The sequence below is a fragment of the Stomoxys calcitrans genome, chromosome 2, assembly GCF_963082655.1.
Source record: "Stomoxys calcitrans chromosome 2, idStoCalc2.1, whole genome shotgun sequence".
In the NCBI taxonomy this organism is placed as follows: Eukaryota; Metazoa; Arthropoda; class Insecta; order Diptera; family Muscidae; genus Stomoxys; species Stomoxys calcitrans.
This window is the reverse complement of record NC_081553.1, coordinates 148,735,137-148,757,400: the sequence shown is the minus strand read 5'-3', so window position 1 is coordinate 148,757,400 and position 22,264 is coordinate 148,735,137. Positions and strand designations below refer to the sequence as shown.

At 35.4% G+C, this 22,264-nt stretch overlaps 2 protein-coding genes across 16 annotated transcripts in view; one reads left to right on the top strand and one right to left on the bottom strand.

Annotated features, from left to right (window-relative positions):
• Positions 1 to 22,264, bottom strand: part of LOC106084621 (tudor domain-containing protein 1) — a 787,010-nt gene that overhangs the window by 368,373 nt on the left and 396,373 nt on the right. The window lies entirely within an intron of this gene.
• LOC106092742 (uncharacterized) overlaps positions 1 to 22,264 on the top strand; it is a 338,752-nt gene that overhangs the window by 1,546 nt on the left and 314,942 nt on the right. For 2 of the 11 annotated variants that reach the window (XM_059361959.1, XM_059361953.1), the window contains exon 2: positions 9,937 to 10,273. In XM_059361959.1, coding sequence (XP_059217942.1) covers positions 10,225 to 10,273 — 49 coding nt within the window. In that variant the 5' untranslated portion in view covers positions 9,937 to 10,224. Of the gene's footprint in view, positions 1 to 9,671; positions 10,274 to 22,264 lie in introns of all 11 variants that reach the window. The other 9 variants (XM_059361962.1, XM_059361951.1, XM_059361956.1 and 6 more) reach the window with 8 other exon arrangements.

The window sequence follows — 22,264 nt, the reverse complement described above, 5'->3', positions numbered from 1 at the left end:
CAACACTGGTTTAAACAGCTCACGCACGTTTCGTGTTTTGTTTCAATGTCAAACATCTTCTATTTGGTCTATAATTTAACCATGAATCGTCTTACAAACGAACAACGCTTGCAAATTATTGATTTTTATTAAGCAGAATTGTCAATTTTGGAGTGAAGATCAGCCAGAAGCATTGCAAGAGCTACCAATGCATCCAGAAAATGTCACAGTTTGGTGCGGTTTATGGGCTGGTGGCATCATTGGAACATACTTCACCAAAAATGATGCGAATCGTAATGTCACTGTGAATGGTGAACGTTGTGGTATCGTGAGATGATATCCAACTTTTTTTTGCCCAAAGTGCAAGAGCTTGACTTGCATATGTGGTTTCAACAAAACGGTTCCACATGCCACACAGCACGCTTAACAATGGAGTTATTAAGAGGCGAGTTCGGTGAACATTTAATTTTACGTTCGGAACCAATCAATTGGCCGCCTAAATCGTGCGATTTAACGCCTTTAGACAATTTTTTGGGGGACTATCTTAAACCTCATGTCTAAACAGACGGACGCGTCACAGTCAACATTTGAAAGAAATAATCTTCAAACATTAAAGTATATGGACCGTACTATCGATTCAAATAAAGATTTCATGCATTTTTCTGAATTTTATGTGTCTTTTTTGAAATACATTCCTAAAGCTCTTAAAAAATCACACTTTATATACTTTGTTGGGTCTTAGATTACACCCATCCTATAGTGGGGGCTATAAAAACACATCTTTCAAACATGATGCTGAATAGTGGAAATTTGTAATAGTCCATAACTGCCGATGTTGTCCACCCATGTGAATGTCTCCTATACAAGGCTATCATATTTGGAAAAAATTACGCAAATGCTTTTACGAAAAATACCCAAGATAATTTCGAATTTAATTTGTGGAAAGATGATAGACTATGAACTTTCTTTAATATTTGCAATATTCTTGGTCTCCGTTTAATTTGACAAGCGGTAGTTTTTGCTACCCTAGGACTCAATAAAACACAGCTGAATGAATTAAAGTACAATTTTTAATCATCCAAAATTCTTCTCCTTTAGCAATTTTTCATTCAATAAACAGTTAATAGAGGAAACCAAACCCCATCCGTTCGAATTTATAGGAGGACATTCTAACCTCTATGCCACGTGACCTTTCGTGAGGCCCCGAAAGACAAGCACAGTCAAAGAAAATTGTCTGTTAAAAATTGGAAAGCCGACATGACTGCTGTGTTAGCAAAAATGTGACCGTTGTTTTAGCAAACTTTTCAATTTCGCTCTGTTATTGTAACTAAAAAATCTGCTAATACTTGGTTGTTTTTAAACCTTTCTGGTTTGAACGGTTAAGTGAAGCAAAAGTGTCGCTCCTTAAGAATATCTCTGCACCACTCAAGATAGCTACAATACTGTTAGTCACAGGGCGGTTGAAGCCCTGCGTCTGCCTCCAGTGGAGTGGCTCAGGCATGGACGGACTCCAAAGACCCAAAGCGGCGGTGGTGGTATCAGGCCGTCTGCCACTAAGACCTCAACAGGTGAATCGACTGCCGCAGGCTCCACTGGCAACTGGTCTGCAGAGGATTCTAACGAATACACAAGATGGCAGGTCATCAGCCTTCACTGGCAAACGAGTACGTCCTTTGAAGGCGTGGAATAACAAAAAGCGCATCGCTCTCAAGTTTTTTGAGAGGCTTTGTTGGAATGATTGAAGAGTATCACCTATAAGGAAAGAGACTGTCTTAATTGTGCTCGGGATGGCCCGGGAGTGGTATTGAAAACAATTACGGGGATTTTGTTAGTAGCACGGAATTCCTAACTTAACATTTTCTTTTTATAGGTTAATTTGTAGTTTTTAGAGCGCACAACAAGCCGATTAATGGCTTAGGTGTATGTCCATAGTGGCATGGGCGGATTTATATCTGCACCCTCTATTCAACCTAACCTAACCTATAGTCCAATAAATCCATATTAAAATCCATAAGCAGGCTAATATCAAAAAAAACAACTCCAATTTTTCTTTCCATTATCTAAAATCTTTTTAATGGTAGAAATCTGAAAATATAATTTGGAAAACAAGTTAATTCTAAAATCGTAATTACTTTGTTTTTGTTTACCGGCTTCAGCAAAAAAAATGAAGAGAGAAAAAAAAATCAAACACGCGCGATGACTTTATTGTTCGAGTTCGCAAATTCAACTGATGATATTATTTTTTTTATGAGCACGCAGATAAGCACGCTCTTGAAAATCGCAGTGTTTCATTTGAACTTTGTTCATTGAGCTTAGTTCGCTATTAACTTACACAACCGCCGATCGGAAGCAATATGGAAGCAAAAAAATACGTCTTTACCATACTATGAAGCTATTTTTCATGCATACAATAGATTAGTCCACAAAAGTATGTTAACCTCATATTCTTAAATTTTTTAAGGAATATTACTTTACAATGTATATAATTATTTCGCATTCGAAATGCGCAAAAATGTTACCTGTCTCCAAGGCAGGTAACATTTTTTGCTGGGATAGTCCTTAGCGAATTCAAGTCGCAATTTTTGACGGGATCCATTTTGTGATGGTATTTTCTATAATTTCCTAAGCTACAGATGGCCAGCTCTCATAACAGTACCGTTAACGGTGGATTTTCTTGCAATAAGTGAGGCAAAATCCATTATTTTAGCAGTAGAATGGGATACATTTGAGGTAATTCGAAGAAATATTCGTTTTTCCGGAGGCGTTAGCTCAGTATATCGTATGTACACCATTTGCACTTTTTATCATAGCTTTCACCTCTTTAAATATAATTCGTAACAAAATTACGACTGTTTAATTAAGTTAATTCGTAACTTTTTCTGGCGACTGAAAACACAAATTTTTACCATTTCGGGTGAACTCAAAAAAATTATTCTACCCTGTAGGGGGGTAAAAACTTAATGTGGTTCTATTCTGGTGAATTACTTAAAAAACAAATATTTTGACTTTACATCATAAAGCACCAAAAGGTGCCGTTATACAGAACATATGGCAAAGTTGGTGGTAGCAGTGAGTGGCATCCCTTTCACAAATTTTATAGAACAAAATCCAAGTACTCTCTCCCATCTTTAGGTACGATGCTTCCTTTGGCCAATATTTCAGTGGTTCTATCCTGGTGAAACGCAGTGTACATATATTTAAGAAACGCTTTACTGCCAGATTACGGAAGTAAAGAGATCTAGTATCTAAAGGAGACAACGTACCAGGTGTTGTTTGACATGGAGGTCAGTCAATTGTTGAAGCTTCGGCTAAAGACTACATAGACATAAACGCTGTATAAGACGCCGGGGAGTACTAGAAAGTGCAAAGTAATACGAAATTGCTCAAATTCACGTATAAAGAAAGATATAAACTTAATGCTTACGCGGATTTTCGGAATTTGTTCGTTGGGGAACAAATACAAATTCATGCTAAAAGTTATGATTGTTAAAAAGTGTACCTGGGAAACATAGTTCTCGAGGTAGAAGAAAATGTAATTTTTGGTGCCGCAATTGGTACCATTTGCTACTTTCTTTGTAAATTGAGATAGAGCCAAAAATTTTGGTACATAGGCACACTAGGGCAATCTTGGTACTCACTCACTTGGTGGTTGGGAAGTTGAACATTTCATTAAAAACATACCAATGAGTGCTGCCCGATTCTATTTTAAGCTCAAATATAAGGGACTTCCTTTTAGAGTCCGACTTGAAACGGCGGGCCCCATAGCGGACATCTGTTTATACATATGGGACTAAGAATATTTAAATATAAACCACATATTTGATATCTTTATATATTCATATACCAATCTAGAATACTCGTCTTTAATTGTCAATAAAACTGAAAAACTTATGCAAATCTTCTGTGGTGGATACATGACATTTAAACCATAATTTTTTGTAAAAAGAATTAAATTCGTAATTTCTTATCCATACCCCCTTTGATTTGTTTGTCCCAAATTGTATCGTCCAATTCTCCTCATTGTTTCGTTTTAGAATACCTACATTTTATTCTCTGAGAGATATTTCCATTTTTTCGAAGTTTGTTTAGAATAAGGGGAAAATCTCCCAGGAAATTGTTATTCAGAATAGAGGAAAAGGGAGTGGGGGAAAAAAACTCCCAGGTAATTGTTATTCAGAACAGGGCTCATAATGATATTCAAATAAGTATTGACTTAAAAAGTTAATATATACAAGTAATTTCATTTACCTTACATAATCCCTGGTCGTATACATTTCTATGCCCTAAGTGGCTTCCGCAATGCTAAATGGCACTACGTCACCCACGCCCTTAACTGCTTTGAAAGACTTCATTCACCAAGCTTGTTGATAACAGTCCTCTGGCTCTTAGTGTGTAGACGTCTAAACTTGTATTTCCCCATACTCCGGTATGTTCCGGCACCAAATCTATGCGTATTGAGTCATGCTTAGAGAAAGCGCGAACTCCACGACAGTACTTGCTCCTATAGTCTTGGTTGTTATCGCCCCAATGGACCGTTAACGGTTCCAGAAATGTCGACAATCGCGCGTTAATACCGTACTACCTGACGCTTTCCTTCAAAGGCCAGCTCGGTCTATGGACCCATAATATGGGCTCTTAGACCCGTTCTGTCTTCTAGCTTTAACCTGTCCGAGTAGCATGAACCATCAATCGAAGAATATAACATCAGAAAGTGTCTGATACTCGACCTCAATTAAGTGCTGTAGGCACTCTCTGAATTTGTCTGAGATATGGACAACATTATTTTATTTTTCGCATCACGAGCAAAAGCAACTCTACCGTTAAATTTTTAAATCCATCTTATACTTTAAATAGATGTTCCGTTCTCTAAAACGGGTCCACTTTTTGTACAATCTGAGTATGACTAAAAACAATTGCTCTCAAACAACCACACTAATCACTGTACAGATACAGACCAAAAAACCGTTCCTACGATTTGATAGCTAGATCCTATAGAGGCCGACTTGGTTGAAATGGATTCTAAATAGGTCTATAAATGGAATATAGCAGATTCGGCGGGAATTTGGAGTGTACTGTACACGTATCGTCATTAACACTCACGCAAAATTTTGTTTATATAGAGGCATTAAAAGTAAAAGCCATGGTGGTGGGTGCCCAGGATTTGACCTGAGCGAACTTGAGGTAATTTTACATTTAGCGCATTCATTCGTAAGGGTAGATAGAGAAATGTGTGAAATAAGGGCAAAACCAATAATAACTTTTTCAAATTTTATATTGGTTGATGAAAGGAAAAATATACTATTGTGTGCTTGTGAATGCGAAAAAACAAATTTTACCTATTTTCGGTTTATAAAGTTGTTTTATTTCTTCGTGAATACGGCTGCAAATTTTTAAAAAAAATTTAAACGAAATAAAATGATATTCAGAAACCACTTACTATTCGCCGCTTTACTATATACCAGCAATCGTTTTGCTGTTATAGCAAAAAATTTACATTTTGAAAACAGCAATATGAATACACATTTAAATTTCATGCAAATCCTGATCATCCATCCGCCACCGCCACCTGTTGGATTTTAAATTATTTTTACTGTTCTATTAGAAAATGTGGACTAACAAGAACCAACATTTCATTCGAAAGGCATTCTTCTAACATAGCACTGCTCACTTATTAGTGAGTAGGTGGATGCATGTAATCTTTTTGTGTGACTGTTATGCGTCTGATGAGGCCGCCGTTAAGGCCTGCCTCCCAAGGAAGGAGAAATAAACTATAAGATTTTTTCACATCGAAGAGGGAGCTGATCGATTGGGACAATATGGGACTCAAAAGAAAGGAATTTGGAAGTAGAGTACGAATATGATATTAAAAAATGGGTCCAAGTACTTATTGGTAGGTGTGTACACATGTACACACCAATGTATTTTTTCTATGAAAAGCCATTTGGATTTTTTTATATTGCTGAAAAAAATGTTTAAGAACTGAATGCATGGGCATGCGCATGTGCATTTCATTGTTAGCAAACTAATAAAACAGGCACACAGAAAATTTTGATGCTTACTTTCTGCTTTTTTATGAAGAAATTTATACCTTTTAGTTTGAACAATGGAGAACCTCGACAGTATTAAACAAAATATACTTTCTGTGGTGTAGAGGTTATGTTAGGTTTAAGTGGCAGTCTGCCATCAGACTCACTTAGACGTTTTCGTCCATTGTGATACCACAGGAACAGAAGAAGGAGGATGACTTCTAGTTCCTACCGTTGAACCATACTGATCGCTTCAAAAAGCCCAATAACTTGCGAATGTTCACATTCGCTAAATCAGACAGGTTCACAAAGAAATGAGAACCTAAAGTGGAACTGTGGAACTCCTTCTGACTGTTAGTGCGGGACACACAAACAAAAGATGTTCCATAGTCTCTTCTTCTTCGATGTCCTCACAGCTTTTGCAAAAATCGTTGCTGGCAACCTTCAGTCTTTCATCATGTTTTCCGATTAGATAGTGACCAGTCATGACGGACACAATGACTAAAACGTCTGTTCTAGCCAATGACAGCAAAGCGGTAGTCCTCTTCAAGTCTAGATTAGGCCACATAGTTTTGGAATGATCACAGCCCCCTCTTTGTGACCATCTATCATTCGTTGTCCTTCGGGCCTGAACTCGCTGGAGGCATGCCCACAGATTCCAGTGTCCCTGGAATGTGTAGTGTAGCTGCTAGTATCGCAAGCTCATCCGCTCTACAATTCTCTGGAAAATCTCTGTGCCCCGGCACCCAGAACAGGTGAAAGCGGCCGAGGTAGAGTGTAATCCACACTGCCTGGAACATTGGATATTGTATCAAGGATAACAGTGTCCGTAGCCGCCACATGGCCAATGAGAAAGCTCCCTTGACCTCACGGCAGTGGTCGCTGCAATTTGTCTAGCCACAATGTCCAGAGGCATAAGATGTAGCATTAAATTCAGTGCATCTGATGGCGTCGTCCTCAGTGCGGCTGTGATGCACAAACAAACCATCCTTTGGATCCGGTTAAGTATTGAAAAATAGGTGGACTTTTGAAGCGCCGTCCACCAGACCACAACACCATATAGCACTGTAGGTCTGGCAACTGCAGTATATACCCAATGCAAGACATGCGGTCTACACCTCCAACTTTTGCCAATGGCTCACTTGCAGGTGTATACGGCAAGAGTGGCCTTTCTTGCCCTTTCCCAAAATGTTGGATTTGAAGTTAAATTTCTTGTCCAGCAAAACGCTTTCTGTAAATGGAACATTCTCTCCACCCAAGGAGACAGGTTACTCTGTAGGCAATTTGTATCTCTTGCTGAAAAGAACTACTTCTGCCTTACACGGATTTATACGCAGACCACTTTCGGTAGCCCATTTTGCTGTTGCACGTAGAGCTTGCTGAAGTATATCTCTTAGAGTGCAGGGTAACTTGCCCTAACCGCAATTGCCATGTCATCGGCATACGCCTTTTACGCCTTTTTCTTCCAGAGACAATAATATATTGTTAATGGCTATAATCCAAAGTAGAGGGGGCAGTACACCTCTTAGAGGTGTTCCTCTCCTGACCCATCTTTTTAGATCCACAGATCCCAAGCCTGCCATAAAGCATCTTTTATTGAGAAAGTTATTAATAAAATTTCTTACGGTACAATTGATAGCTAAAAACTCCAACTCCTTCATTATTGACGGGGGTTTTACATTATTGAAAGCACCTTCAATGTCAAAAAATGCTACCATTGTATATTCCTTGGCAGGGAGAGAACCCTCTATGTAGCCGACTAGGTCGTCAAGGGTTGTTTTTCATCTTCCCACGCAGTATTTTCCGTAAAAAAAAATCGTATAAATCGGTTCAGTAAATTAACATCTATAGCCTTCAGAAGGTTATAGAGGCGATAGAAGGTCAACTTTGACAACCTGCATCTCACCATGAATTCAAGATATGGAACATTAACAACTAGTCTCTGAAAGCTTATGTACTCTTCTACAAATGTCTAGATTAGATCAAAAGTTGTAGACGCATTTACATTTTGAAAAACAAATTAACTACAATAAAATATTTTTTATTCATGTCTCAGTTCAGCTACGGGCATCGAACATTTTGTTTGGGTATCAAACCTGAAATTAGTGTATCAAACATGTTTGAACTTTTTTAAAGTACACAGTCGAACAGCAGTAAATCTGTATTAGGCGTTGTTCATCAAGGGTCGTACAGTGTTGTGAAGGATATGGAGTATATATGAGCAGGTACAATGTACATTCCATACGTTTTGTCATTTTCTGGTCAACATGGGATTGAAATGAAAAGTATTCGGGAGTATATTACGAAATGACATTAAAAATGAGATCCTTTTAAAGAGGGCCGTTCCACCCATAAAAATCTCCCAAAGCCCCATATAGCCATCATGGCTATATGGGGCCATAAGGCTTAACTATACACTATACTATAGCAAAATGAAATATAACACAAGAAAAGTTAAGAGATTTTTTTTTCCGAAGAAATACATTTGCTTGGAATCAAAATGTGTTTCCATTTGATCACAGCGTTCCCATATTCCTCAACAAATCGGGTGGTATTAGTATTTTGATAAAATTTGGCAAATAGTGGTACTACTTTATACAAGGGGTCAAATGATCGGTCAAAATGACCGGTTGATCTTTCTAGTGTTTAAAGGTTTTAGTTATTTTGCTTTTCTATTCGAAATAAAAGCAAAACTAAAGGCACTTGGGTCTGAGCTGTAAGTAATCTGGAAAAATAACGATCCTAATTGAAAATCAACATTACAAAATTTGTGAGTTTCTAACCAACAATTAAAACATTCACTGTGAACTAACGTTAATTTGTTCCGTATATAGGCCTATATTTGTTGCTGTTATTTATAGTCATTTCAAAATTGCCAAAATTAAAAGATAAGATGCAATACACAAAATTAAATTTTCAAGTATTTATGACATATTAGGCTGCTTTCAAATTTTGACCATCTAAAACCAGCAGAAAATGTTTGCTGTTTTATCAAAAAATTAATTCTGTCCCTTTTTCAACAGACATAACAACTTTTCCTTGGGGGTGACGAGTAGTCTGACTTTTCATGATTCAATTTGTTATACTCTTTAACAATGAATTTAAGTTACAAAAGTTTTAGCTAAAACCGGAAACTATTTACACACAAAAAACCAATAATTATTGCCCACGAAAGTAATTTCTAATAAGTAAACTCTTTCGACAAAATTGCGCGCTTTGTTTTAATCATTTAATATTTTGTGACAACCGTGATATAGATGTTATATATCCTCCTATGACGCTGAACGGCTGGGTTCGATTCCTGCCGAAAACACCAAAAAATGTTTAGCGCTATATGTCTCCTCTCTAATGTTTATGACATTTGTGAAATATTCCGCCGTGTAACACTTCTCTGCGAAGAGATGAGATTAAATTTGCATCGACTTGCAGCACTCATTGATATGGAAGAACTATCAACTCTGTTCCTTAACCGAATGTTAGTGGGCAGATGTACGATTTAACAACATTTTCAACTGCCGTTTCTTTGCTTGTCAACTTATTCGAAACTATCTTTTTATCTTGTGCGTATTCAGATCTTTTTATTCAAAATAACAGAGCGAAAAGGTTGCTAAAACAACGGTCATATGTGAGGTAATGTAGCAATCTTGTTTGCTTTACGACTTTCAGCAGACAAAAACTGCTATGTATCAAATTTCGATGAGTGTATAATTGTAAATAATTCCATTTGAAATAGACTTCCCAAATAGATTTGAGCTCCTAGAAGGGCAAATCGTAAGATTGGTAGAAATTTTGAACGTGGAGAAAATTGAACTGATCTTCCTCTTACCTAATGTATTGGATCCACGGATATAAAAGCACAGCTAATCTTGAATACTCACCGACAATAATCACTGGTATGAGAATATTTCCCTTCTTTTGTTGCTTAAACAAGATATGCGCAAATGATGAATTGGCTTATCCAAGTAAATGGAATTGCTTTTCAGCAGGCCTTGTAAAAGTGTAACTCCAAAATATTGAATTAAACATTGAATAAATAAAAGGAAGCAGAAAACGTTGTACGTAGCAAATAAATAAACAAAATATCAACGAAAATTAATTTGAAATCGCTCTTGTAGCAGCTTAAAGCAAAGCTCGTGTAATTGCTTTAAACGTCACACTTGGCCAGAGTCGACCGCAGCAACATTAACAACATAGGCGATCGCGACAGCAACTAAACAACATGGCCGCGATCAACTGGATGTGCCTCTGTTTTTCATTGCATTTGGGTGGTAAGTACAATTGATCTCAATGGAGAAACGTATAAATTGGGCAATGGACTATTTAATGAAATAACTATTAGTACATTAAGGCGGGGCATGGTTGAAATGAAACTGTGCATTTTCGTGTCTTAATGAACAAATTTCTTAAAATCTGGTTTAACGGCTGGTTTATTATATTATTATGTATTTTTGACCCGTATCATCATATCATCAATAGCAGAAAATTCAAGGCAATACTTTATTTTTATTCATTCATATTTTATTCATTTATAATACAGTGGAAAGATAGTACAACAAGCATCGCTTATCCGACCTATATCAATTACTAATAGATCCACCAAATAATATTGAAGTAATACCTCGACTTACCTCTTCCAGTCTAGAACATTTCCCGCTATATATTCGCGCGGTCGTCGTCACTATCAAGTGCAAATGGAGACAAACGCTTTAAGCTAATCGTTTGTAACGTGATTTTGATGAATTTTTTCTGCATGCATAAGCCCTGTGGCAAATACAGCTCGGTTAACAAACGAGAAAGTAACATAGCGAGGTCACAAAATTTCGCAAGTTTTTGTATAGAAAACTAGTACTAAAAATCTTCCTAAAGTATAGAATGCTAAGTGGTTTCCTTAATAAAAAAAATTAAACTGCAATTCTTAGATCGAATTTTGCCTCGGCCCTTCCTGGGCTTGTGGAAATAAATTATTATATAACTTTCACATGACCGAGCACATGCCAAACATGAAATCCTTATTGGAGTCGTTTCTTGGTTCCTATAGCAGTAGATGTAAACTCAACGTATTACGGATTTACGTTCCCAAATGCTGCAAAAGTAGGTCAGGAAAGCGTATCTTTCGAGATACAATTGTGCCATTTGGTGCTTTCATTCAGTCACGCCGTGACAATATATATTGGATGAGAAAATTATTTTATCATTGGTACTAAAATACTTTTTGGTACCTTCGTAAATTCTAAAGGGTGATTTTTTTGAGGTTAGGATTTTCATGCATTAGTATTTGACAGATCACGTGGGATTTCAGACATGGTGTCAAAGAGAAAGATGCTCAGTATGCTTTGACATTTCATCATGAATAGACTTACTAACGAGCAACGCTTGCAAATCATTGAATTTTATTACCAAAATCAGTGTTCGGTTCGAAATGTGTTCAAATTTTGACAAATTTTGTTCAGCGATGAGGCTCATTTCTGGTTGAATGGCTACGTAAATAAGCAAAATTGCCGCATTTGGAGTGAAGAGCAACCAGAAGCCGTTCAAGAACTGCCCATGCATCCCGAAAAATGCACTGTTTGGTGTGGTTTGTACGCTGGTGGAATCATTGGACCGTATTTTTTCAAAGATGCTGTTGGACGCAACGTTACGGTGAATGAACACATTTCGAACCGAACACTGATTTTGGTAATGATTTGCAAGCGTTGCTCGTTAGTAAGTCTATTCATGATAAAATGTCAAAGCATACTGAGCATCTTTCTCTTTGACACAATGTCTGAAATCCCACGTGATCTGTCAAATACTAATGCATGAAAATCCTAACCTCAAAAAAATCACCCTTTACTTTCTCCATATGCTGTGTAGAAAACGAATATTTCTTTAAACTTTAATATATGCATATTATCTTGCATATATTCGGCATGATTTCACTTGAGTGGAGAAGGAATTCGTGATTCTGTAGTCATTTTAGGAAGGGGACTGCAAAAATTTAATTTTGTCGATTTTTCGCGTAAACTGCACTTCTGCAATTCAAATTTAATTGGTCAATTAATTAACTAATTTTCTATGGGCAAATTTGTTTTTTTGGAAGTGTCCGCCATGGTCAAATGGGCCTTGGGTCGTCTACACAGCAATCTTAGCTATTTGCCCAAAAACATCTCCTAACTAGGTCGAATATGGCCTACAAACTCAATGTGGTGTAGGGTATCAAAAGGTCGGCTTCGCCCGACTTTAGCCCATCCTTACTTGTTTTTTTTTTTTAAGAAATGTAATAAGGCTTTCTCGTGGTTTCCTTTGTTTTTTTTTTTTTTTGTTATAAAATGTCTTCCCAAAATATGCCTCTAATTGTCGAAGCCATTTTGCCATATACTGTGTAGAACACGAATATCCCTTTTAAATTGAGTATATGCATATTATCTTGTGATTTGTGATTCTGTAGTCATTTTAGGAAGGGAACTGCAAAAATTTGATGTGAAGAAAATAGCAATTTATGGAAAAAAATGCTTCTGGAGAGAACTGTGACCACCATAGCCACATGGAAAAAGATGCCGTCCCAAATTTGGTCAGTTGATAGGTATCGGGATGCTCCACCCAGTAATGCAAGCGATTAGTTCAAAAGGGACGCTTATGGCTATTTATTAAAAAAATTGTTCCTGGTGTCGATATGCTATATCCAGACATGTAAACTATAGGTCCAAAAAGATCTCCTAACAAAGTCGAATATGGCCTTTAATAGTAAAAAATTGCTCCTGGAGAAAGTAGAATTGATGAAGGTACCAAAGAGTACTATAGTACCAATAATAACATCTTTTTCTCATCCAATATATATTACCAAGGTGTGTCTGTATGCCAAATTTATTGAGCTCTACTTCAATCGTTGAATAAAAGTACCAAATGGCACAACTGCGCTTTCCTCACAAAGCTACTTTCTCGTTTGTTAACCGGGTTGCATTTGTCACAGGACTTAAGTGCTGAAAAAATTCATCAAAAACACGTTTTAAACGATTAGCGTAGAGCGTTTGTCTCCATTTGCACTTGATAGTGATGAATGGCAGGTTTTTCAGGTCATAAAAGTAGTAACAGTAACTCTAGATTTATTTAAATCGAGTTTGTTGGCATACCAAGTTGAATCCTGTCTGCCCTGCGAAATTGTATAACTAATTGCTGGGGAGATGGGTACGTAGAGAAACGATCGAATAAAAATAAACACATGTGGTAAATAAATGTTTCGTCCTTGGTGGGGAATTATGAATCACATTTGATGTGAAGTCTTCAGAGGTCGTACATTTGTAGATCGTACTTATGTATGTATTTCAAGTGTAGTGCGAAATTGCGTTTACGACGCACACACTCCACGTTGCAAAGGAAAAGTCGATTGTTTTGTTTCAAAATTTCAAACCCTGAAGATAACCGGCAGTGGTCGAAATATTGGTTTAAATTACAAATAAATAAAACAATTAAATAAAACACCAACACCTGTTTTTGTTAACTGTTCGATGATCTCGAGCCAAACCAAGAAGACAAAGTTATAAGATTTATTAACCTTAAAAATAGTATAATCAATCTGTAAAATCTCGTCCTTCACATATATATGCATATCTTTAAGCAAAATTAGAGGAGCGTTTTATTGCAGTATACTAACTTTAAGAAAAAGAAATTACCTTTACATTGAAGGAGACCACGCGCGTTTGATTAAAAGTCAAAAATAGCATTGATAATAGTAAGAAATTTTTGCAACCTTATTTTTAAGGTTAAAAATAACTTAAGTAAAAGCAAATTTTTTTCATTAAATTTTAAGATGTTTTCATTATATGAGGCCTATATTTAATGCGGAATCCCAACACTAATCAAAAGAATTGTTTGTGTTCAAGAATTTAAATATGAAGATGGTTTTCATAACTTTTACATCAAAAATTAAACCCATGTGCTCCATATTGGAGGAAAATAATTTAATGCTTATTGCCAGTGATAACATTCAAAAATGCGAATGAAATGCATGACTTGGTTCACTAGAAGAGTTTTTGGATTTTGAAAATGAAAACTTTTAGCTTTGGAAAATAATGCTACCAAATGTTATGAATTTTGGTTTTTTACCGTTCCCATTCCGGAAATCATGTTTATGTTTACATCTGATATCAAAAAGCAAATCAAGGTATATGTTTATAAGGAACCTAAATCTATTTATGGATTCACCAGGCCGGCATTTGGTTGAGTGTTGTACCAAATTTCAATCAAATTGCATCTTAAGGAGCTAAGAAGTTAAAACTGTAGATTTCATATGTAGAAGGGCTTAGCAAAGACAAATTTCGGGATTTTAGAAAAAAAAAAAATAGTTGACAATGTATCATATGAATACACCATTAAACGGACTGTTTTTCGATAAAGTTAATTCAAATTTATTTAAACATTAAAGGTTTCCTAAAAATTACGCTTATGACGCCGAATGCATGGGTGTCAACCAACAAATTTCAGCGATGGTTATGTTCTCACTCATACAGGAGACGTTTGTGAGATTTTCAGTATTATTATCATCTTTACGTTTTGGTTTCGCTCAGAGGCACACTTATTATTGATATAAGAGAAATCTCTTGCTCTCTTAGAGATTGTTGTAATTGGAAAATCAAATTTGAAACGTGTGTTTTAATTAATTTTACGACTACAGTTGCGTTCCTGGCAACGACAAAACCACGAAATAAAAATTAGTCTAAAGTTGGAAATTTTTGTCAATTTCATTCAATATCAGAGTTTTTAATGTTCAGCTACTAAGAAATTTGTAAAAAAGTACGTAACTCATTATAAAATGAAAATTTCTGTAACAAATTTGGCCGTTTTCAACGCAACTGAATTTGGGTTGCCATCCATAATGGACCCATATATAAATAATTTAATAATAAATGAATATACATATGCATAGAGGAAAAGTCAAATGTGCCCTGGACATTCCATTAAGTGGCAGCAGGGACACAACTCACATATCAATGAGTTATGTCCGATAGGAGTTTAAGCTCAATAATGAAAGATCCCATGTTTATAACCGAATGCGAACGGCTTGTTGCCGATCTACACAACTTTAGCGGAGAAGTTTACACGGCTGATTACTGACGTAAATGCCTCATAAGTGTCGCTTGCAATAGGAGGAGATAACCACCGCTGAACATTTTCTGATGTTTTCAAGGAGATTTTACCCCAGGCTTTCAACGCCACAAGCGGACATGCTAACCTCTGAGCTCTGGTGTCCCCCATATTTGTACAGTAATGACTAATAATTAAAGGAAATAAACAAGATATATGTCAATAATTCAGTTTTCATATTAATAACTACAACTTTTTACAACACTTGCATTAACAACATAATTTAATACGCTAACGAATTCTTAATCGTTTACCCTCACGCGGATGTTATTTATTCATCTTTGCGAATAGCTCGGAAAGAAAATTACGGTCAAAATCAAACTAGATCGTTTTGGCTCAAAAACGGGCGAGTGAAACTGAAATTATTTAAAAAAATATTATATTAGGGGGAGGTAAATTAAACGACCACTATTTTGTTTTAACAGTTTCTCAAGAATTGCTTATTCTTCGCTTTTATAATAAAAACTTCTAAACAAAGGAGCTAATACTCATTTTTATCGAAATAATGTATGTATAACATTTGTCGATGATACCACAATAGAACCTAATTGCAATACTGAAATGTATGTATAACTCCCAACAAAAACATGTTGAATGGATGCACAACCTATTACGAGAAAACAAATTTAAGCCAGTTAACTAATTTTATTTAAGTTATGGCAGCGCAGTAAATTCAAGTGCAAGAACAAGCGATAAATAAAAAGCATTATTGGGATCATTTTTAAGCATTTTTGACTTTCAACAGTGTCATATGCAGACAATTTATGCTTAGTTAAAATTTTAAAAAGTCTACAAAAATTATTTGAAGTTAGACAAATACCTTTTGCGGTGGAAAAAGTCAACAATTCTTTGTGACAGTCTACTGTGATTTCTGGAAGGTAAGTTTACTCAAATGAAATTAATTGAAATTTACAGTTTATTATCAATTATCCGATATTAATTTTACGGAATTAACAAAAAACAATATTTTTGGCGAAAAATAAATATTTCTCAGGTGGAGACATATTGATTGTTTTAAGTAAGAATTAAAAATGTATAGGCATTATAATTTGTGAGTGATCGCATTTTTAAATTATTTATTAAAATGCATTTATGCCTGCTTTAAAGGCTGCTTTAAATGAGTATTATTCACATAATCGAATAAAAAAAAAATTTAAAAATCTGCAATGAAAAAAAAAAATTATCGGGCCTGCTCTGGTTTTCGAAAACGCCAAACGAAAGAATTTATTTGCCATATCTGTTCTGGAATGCAAACTATAAATAAATATTTATATCGTAAGAGGAACTTCAAGTTTTATCAAACCATAAAAGAATAACACTGAGAAAATATAGGCAAAACATCTTCTTCGTTTTGCGAATTCAAAAACCTGAACAGGCCCGTATGTGCTTTATAAACGAGTAAAACATTTTGCCCTAATTAATTGACAACACTGATCAAAATATGCGTTTTCGTAGATTTTTAGTTTTTTTTCACAGCGGATTTCTATGATTCTTATCTGCATTTGAAGGTCACAACAGTATCTTTATATCAAGTAAGGTATGTTTCTTTTAAATAGAGCAACAAATCGCTACAACAATAGGTAGGGGTCCACCAGAACACACTGTGTCAAATTTCATCGAATGCGGGTAATAAATACATCTTTTATGTATCCTTAATACCCCATCTCGGGAGATCGGGCGGTCGGTACATAGGGCAGCTTTTCTAAATATGGTTCGATCTGGACCACACTTCGTAGAAATGGGTAGGGGCCTAACACATGAAAAATTACCAATTTATTACCTCAAGACTTTAAGTCTGAAGATCGGTCTATGTAGCGGCTACACATAACAAAATTTCGATTTTATGGAATCACAAGGTCAGGTTTATATCCAATGAATACGAAATCACCAAAAAATTGTTTGGAAAATGTTTTTATATTCAAAATATCTGCGAAATCATAAATACCCAGCATTTAGCTATAGAAATACCAGGGTATTTACCCAATTTACCGGGTAAATACCTTTTAGGTATTTATCCATCGCCCATCTCTATCTCATCAACTACCTCTATCATAGGCATTGCAAGACGATCCAAATGATGGATAAGCAAAAAAAATATAGAGAAAATAAAACACCGGAAACGCCTACGCAGCGCTCTGCTTCGGGCAAAAACAAGTGTAATAAAAACTACAGCTAGGACGAATTATCGCGCCTTCGCAAAATGCCTTGTTCGCAAAGATAAGCGAATATATTTTAATATGCAAGCAGAAAATGCAGTTAATATTGGAAACATGCGTGGGGTTTGCGAGTCAATAAAACAAAATGAGCGGCAACAATGAAAGCCAACGGGAATAATAAAAGAATAGGACGGATCGGAATTAACAACAACCGAACAGCAATTACATCCGAAGGACCAGCAACCGAGAACGTAAGCTCCGACGTCGGGCACTTAAAAATACTTTTTTATACCCACCACTACAGAATGGGCGTGAGATGCTCGAACCTAGTTAATATGGTGACCAAATAAAAGGTATTAGCGAGTAGATTACGAATATGTAAAAACAAGTTTAAATATTGGACCCGGGATGGGCTCACGGGACCTTAAGGATTTTGAGCCCCTTTAACCCTAGGCAATATGGATATCAAATGAAAGGTATTAAGGAGTAGATTATGAAAACACAAAAAACAAATAAATTAAATATTTGTTTATATAAAGGGAAACCACATTGAATATACTCCTTAGGGCATTAAACTGTGATTGGCACAATCAGGCAGCAATCCCTGGGTAGAGCCATGGAATACAATAGGGAGCACTCAACAAAGTTTGGAGATGCAATGACTCATGTAACACTCATATAAGATTAAAGTCAGAAATGCCAAATCTATTATATGATATGGCTGTACAACTTGGAGCTTGACACAAGGGACTAATCGCAAAATCCACGTTTATGAAAATCGCAGCTTACAAAAAATATTTCGAATTTTCTGACCAAACCGTATTTAAAAAGAGAAATTATTTCATTTGGTTCATTCATTTGACGATGATAAGCTAGAAATGTCTTAGACTGGAACACGCAAGCACAACGATGGAGACACATGGATGCGCTGTAGCAAAAAAAAGAGAGTTGAAATCAACCCATATATAGTGGAATCAAGCCAAGGTCTTGGCCAACGATAGAGTTAGATGGAGAAAGCTTGCTGATGCATTTATTTTTCGTAATGTATTCATTATCCGGGATAGACAAAATGTTTTTGAATTGTTGTCTTTGCTTCGATTTTCCGTAATTACCTTCATTATCCGGGAGTATAAGTATATTTTGCCATTGTGTTTGAATAACAAAATAAAAATAAATCGAAGATGGGAAATATCTCTGTTTGTGGGTTTTAAAATTTAAAAACCGAATGAACTAAAGTTAATGTATTTTACTCAAAGCTGAAGATAAGTTCGAAATGTCAACACTGTAACGGCTGGTTGCAAAGTTTAAAAAGTGAAATGAAATTCACAAGCATAAGGCTGAAAGAGAAAAAGCCTTTGTTGACATTGCAGTTGGCAAAAAGTTTGTGGAAATTGAATACATTTATTTCAATGGAAAAACTAGGTTGAAAAGAGTTTGTGGATATTAATCCGCCCCATGTCACTGTGGACATATATCTAAGTAAAAACTAAGCAATAAGACCAATTTATAATGGAGATGAAACCATTCTTGAAGTGTTTGCAATACAGCAGTTTTTTTATGCCGTTATGAAGGAGTAATAGATGGACAAAGGAGGGCCTAACTAGGTGTACTGTCAATTAGTTATTGGAAAAGGTACTTGGCCAAGATCTTTTACGAGTTTTAACAAACTTACAGTTACTTACTCTGTTAATAATATTAATGAATGCGTTGCAAAACCTGTCCCATGTCTATTAGTGGGCTACAGCAAATGGTTTATTTTTGAACCCCCAGAAATTGAAAGTGATTGTTATCCACTAAAATAAAAGATTAAGTTTGCGAGACCTGGATATCGCTATAAATCAGCAGAAAATTGATATTGTGTCTAGTGCTAAGAATTTAGGTGTGACTTTTAACAGTTCTTTAACTTAATCATATAAATGCTATTGCCGGGAAGACATGTGCAAAGCTGCGTGCACGGTGGATCACACACTCTTATACACCAATCGAAATACGAATTCTGTTAGCAAAGACATATCTAATTCCTAGTCTGATCTATGGGTGTAAGCCAACCAAAATTAAATGCAGTATTCAACAGCATTATTAGGTATGTCTATGGTATAAGAAGGACTCAACATGTTTCTCACTTGGCTACTTCCCTTTATCGCTGTAGCTTCGACAATCTACTTAGAATTAGATCTCTACTATTCTTACATAAAATCATTTGGAAGCAAACACCTTAATACCTCTATGACAAATTACTATTTGCCCGATCTAGAAGGGGTAGAAAACTTGTCCCTTTTAGAAGAAGGAGCTTAGTATCTGAATGGCAGTTTTATACGTGTACCATTCGTCTTTGGAAAACTCTCCATCAGCAACGTGTCATTGAAAAAAAAAAATTAATTATATTCAGCCAATAGACCAGGGTTGCAATATGGAGCTTTGAATGACTTTATCGAAAATGTATTGACACGTGTTTCAGACACAGAAATGACATATAACATAGATCCGACAATGCACAAGAAATGTTAAATGTAACGAACGAGTTTACCATAGAAGATATGGAAACTTTGACTTCTTAGAGAGTACTGGCTTCTCTGGCATTTCAGACCAAGGCAAATGTTACTAAAAACATGAATAAAAACTGTAAAAAAGTCGATGTCCGACTGTATATACATTAGGGTTTTTTTCTTTTTTCCATAAAAATTATTTTCTGCTACACGAATGAATGAATGAACTTTTGCATATCAACGTTTGTTTCATTTAACTAGTAAAAAAGGACACCCACAAACCACTGCAAAATTATAATTTTGTTAAAAAATTTGAATTTTTTCAAATAATACAAATCCAAAACAGAAAAATGTGCCAAATCCAATACTATGTTCAGACCATAGCTTTTTTGATCAAATGACTCGTTTTTTCTTTACAATTTATAAGGGCTGAACGACTCGTTTGTCACTATCACGAGTCATTGAAAGCATGTGAGCCCAAATAAACGCCTAAGTTGTGCTAGATAAACATGACTGTGCTTATAACAATGTCAAAAAATAAAAAATTTAATTGTTTCCAAAAAAAATTTATAGAATAAACAATACTCACACACAGAAATGGGTTACAGTGGCTTAAATATGAAAAAAACGCACTAAAAAAAAACAAAACAACATTTGTGTTTCATTGAGTAAAAAATAAAATGATTATTATAAAAGAATTGAACAATTATTTATGGCTTTGGTTTTTTATGGGTCAAATAGGTAAATCTTAATGGGTTAATATGTAGAGCCTACAAAGGTACCAAGCATTCAGTGAAAAAGAACTGTAATTTTAAGTCTTTTAACTGTTTGTTCTTAATGATCTATATAAATGAACTAGAAAAAATCATCTTTTGTATGGCCTTGGTTGTTATGGGTTAAACAGGGTTAAACGTTAATGAGTTAAATAGATAAAGGATATAACGGAACCAAACTTGTGATTGCGAAACTGGTACATTATAATTTCTGTAAGTGAACAATAATGATTTTGATGCCGAAAGCGAAGTAATAGAAAGTCTTAATAATAAGACTAACTTACCAAAGATCGAAAATATTATCAAATAACATAAAAATGTGTAGTAACGGAAACAGCTTTTGTTGTATATGTGGATTGTATGTGGATAAACGACATAAAATAGATGTGTCGGTTAATAAGCATATTATTTCTCCTTATGAAGAATATTTTAATTGTCCCTTAGTATATGGAAAATGGTATATACCGTCGGTTTGCTAATCGTCTTGTTATTCAACGCTAAGATCCTGGAAAAAATGTTCACTCTGTACTTTTGTATTGCCGTTTCTGGAACCGGTTAATTGGACTCCACTACGAGGGCATACAAAAAATTATTGCTATTTCTGTTCGACTGAAACAAGAGGATATCATTTCAAAAGGCAACATATAAAATATGCAAATGTTGATAGAGTAATAAAGACCGTATTGCGTAAGGAAAACGACACTGTTCCGAAAGTCATTAACGGCGTATCACCAGACTTAACTGACTTTGAATCATCTCCAAGCAATGTTATAATCTCCGAATCAGAATATGCCCCTTCTGGAGGAGATGATCTCTTTCGGGATTTAGAAAAGACAAACCGAACAAGAAAATATAAACATTACATTTCGCAGGGCCGAGGAATCTAGTTTGTTTGGATCGCTTTTCAACGAAAGCCCTGAAATCAGTAATTTGGCCTACTGCATCGATGTGAACGTATTGTTTGAACAACTTGGATATAGCTATGTTCCAGAAGATTAGCGATTATTTATTGACAGTTCAACAAAATGTAATATAAACATATTTATATAGATTCCTCCATTTTATTTCTGCATGTATATCTTCTATTTCCAGGTCTGAAAGCAGCGCTTTTGCATAATCATGGATCGCCTGCTTCGGTACCATTGGCTTACACAACAAACGTCAAAGAATCACATGGCAGTATGTCAGGAGTCAACTATTTTATCTATATCTATATAAATAAATATATATATATATATATATATATATATATATGTATATATATATATATATACATATATATACATACATATATATATATATATATATATATATATATATATATATATATATATATATATATATATATATATATATATATATATATATATATATATATATATATATATATATATGGAAATGACCTTCTTGTCCCTCCATCACACAGGTATACATGACATGCTGATACAAGCAGATTATATCTCCCTAAGCCAAGGAACCAGTCTATCAGAAACAGAATTACAACCGGTGATACATCATCAGGGCCTGGCGACTTAAAGGAGTCGAAAATTCTTATCGCCCAAAGCATTTTCGGCTCGGACACAATTTCAGTTTTAGCCTCCGACAAATGCATATCAGTGACAACCTCTTCTGGCGCCACGATGTCCGTTGGAGAATTTTCCGGGAAATGTGTATCAACGAGTTGTTCTAGTGTTTCCTCACTACACATTGTCCATTCATTCTCT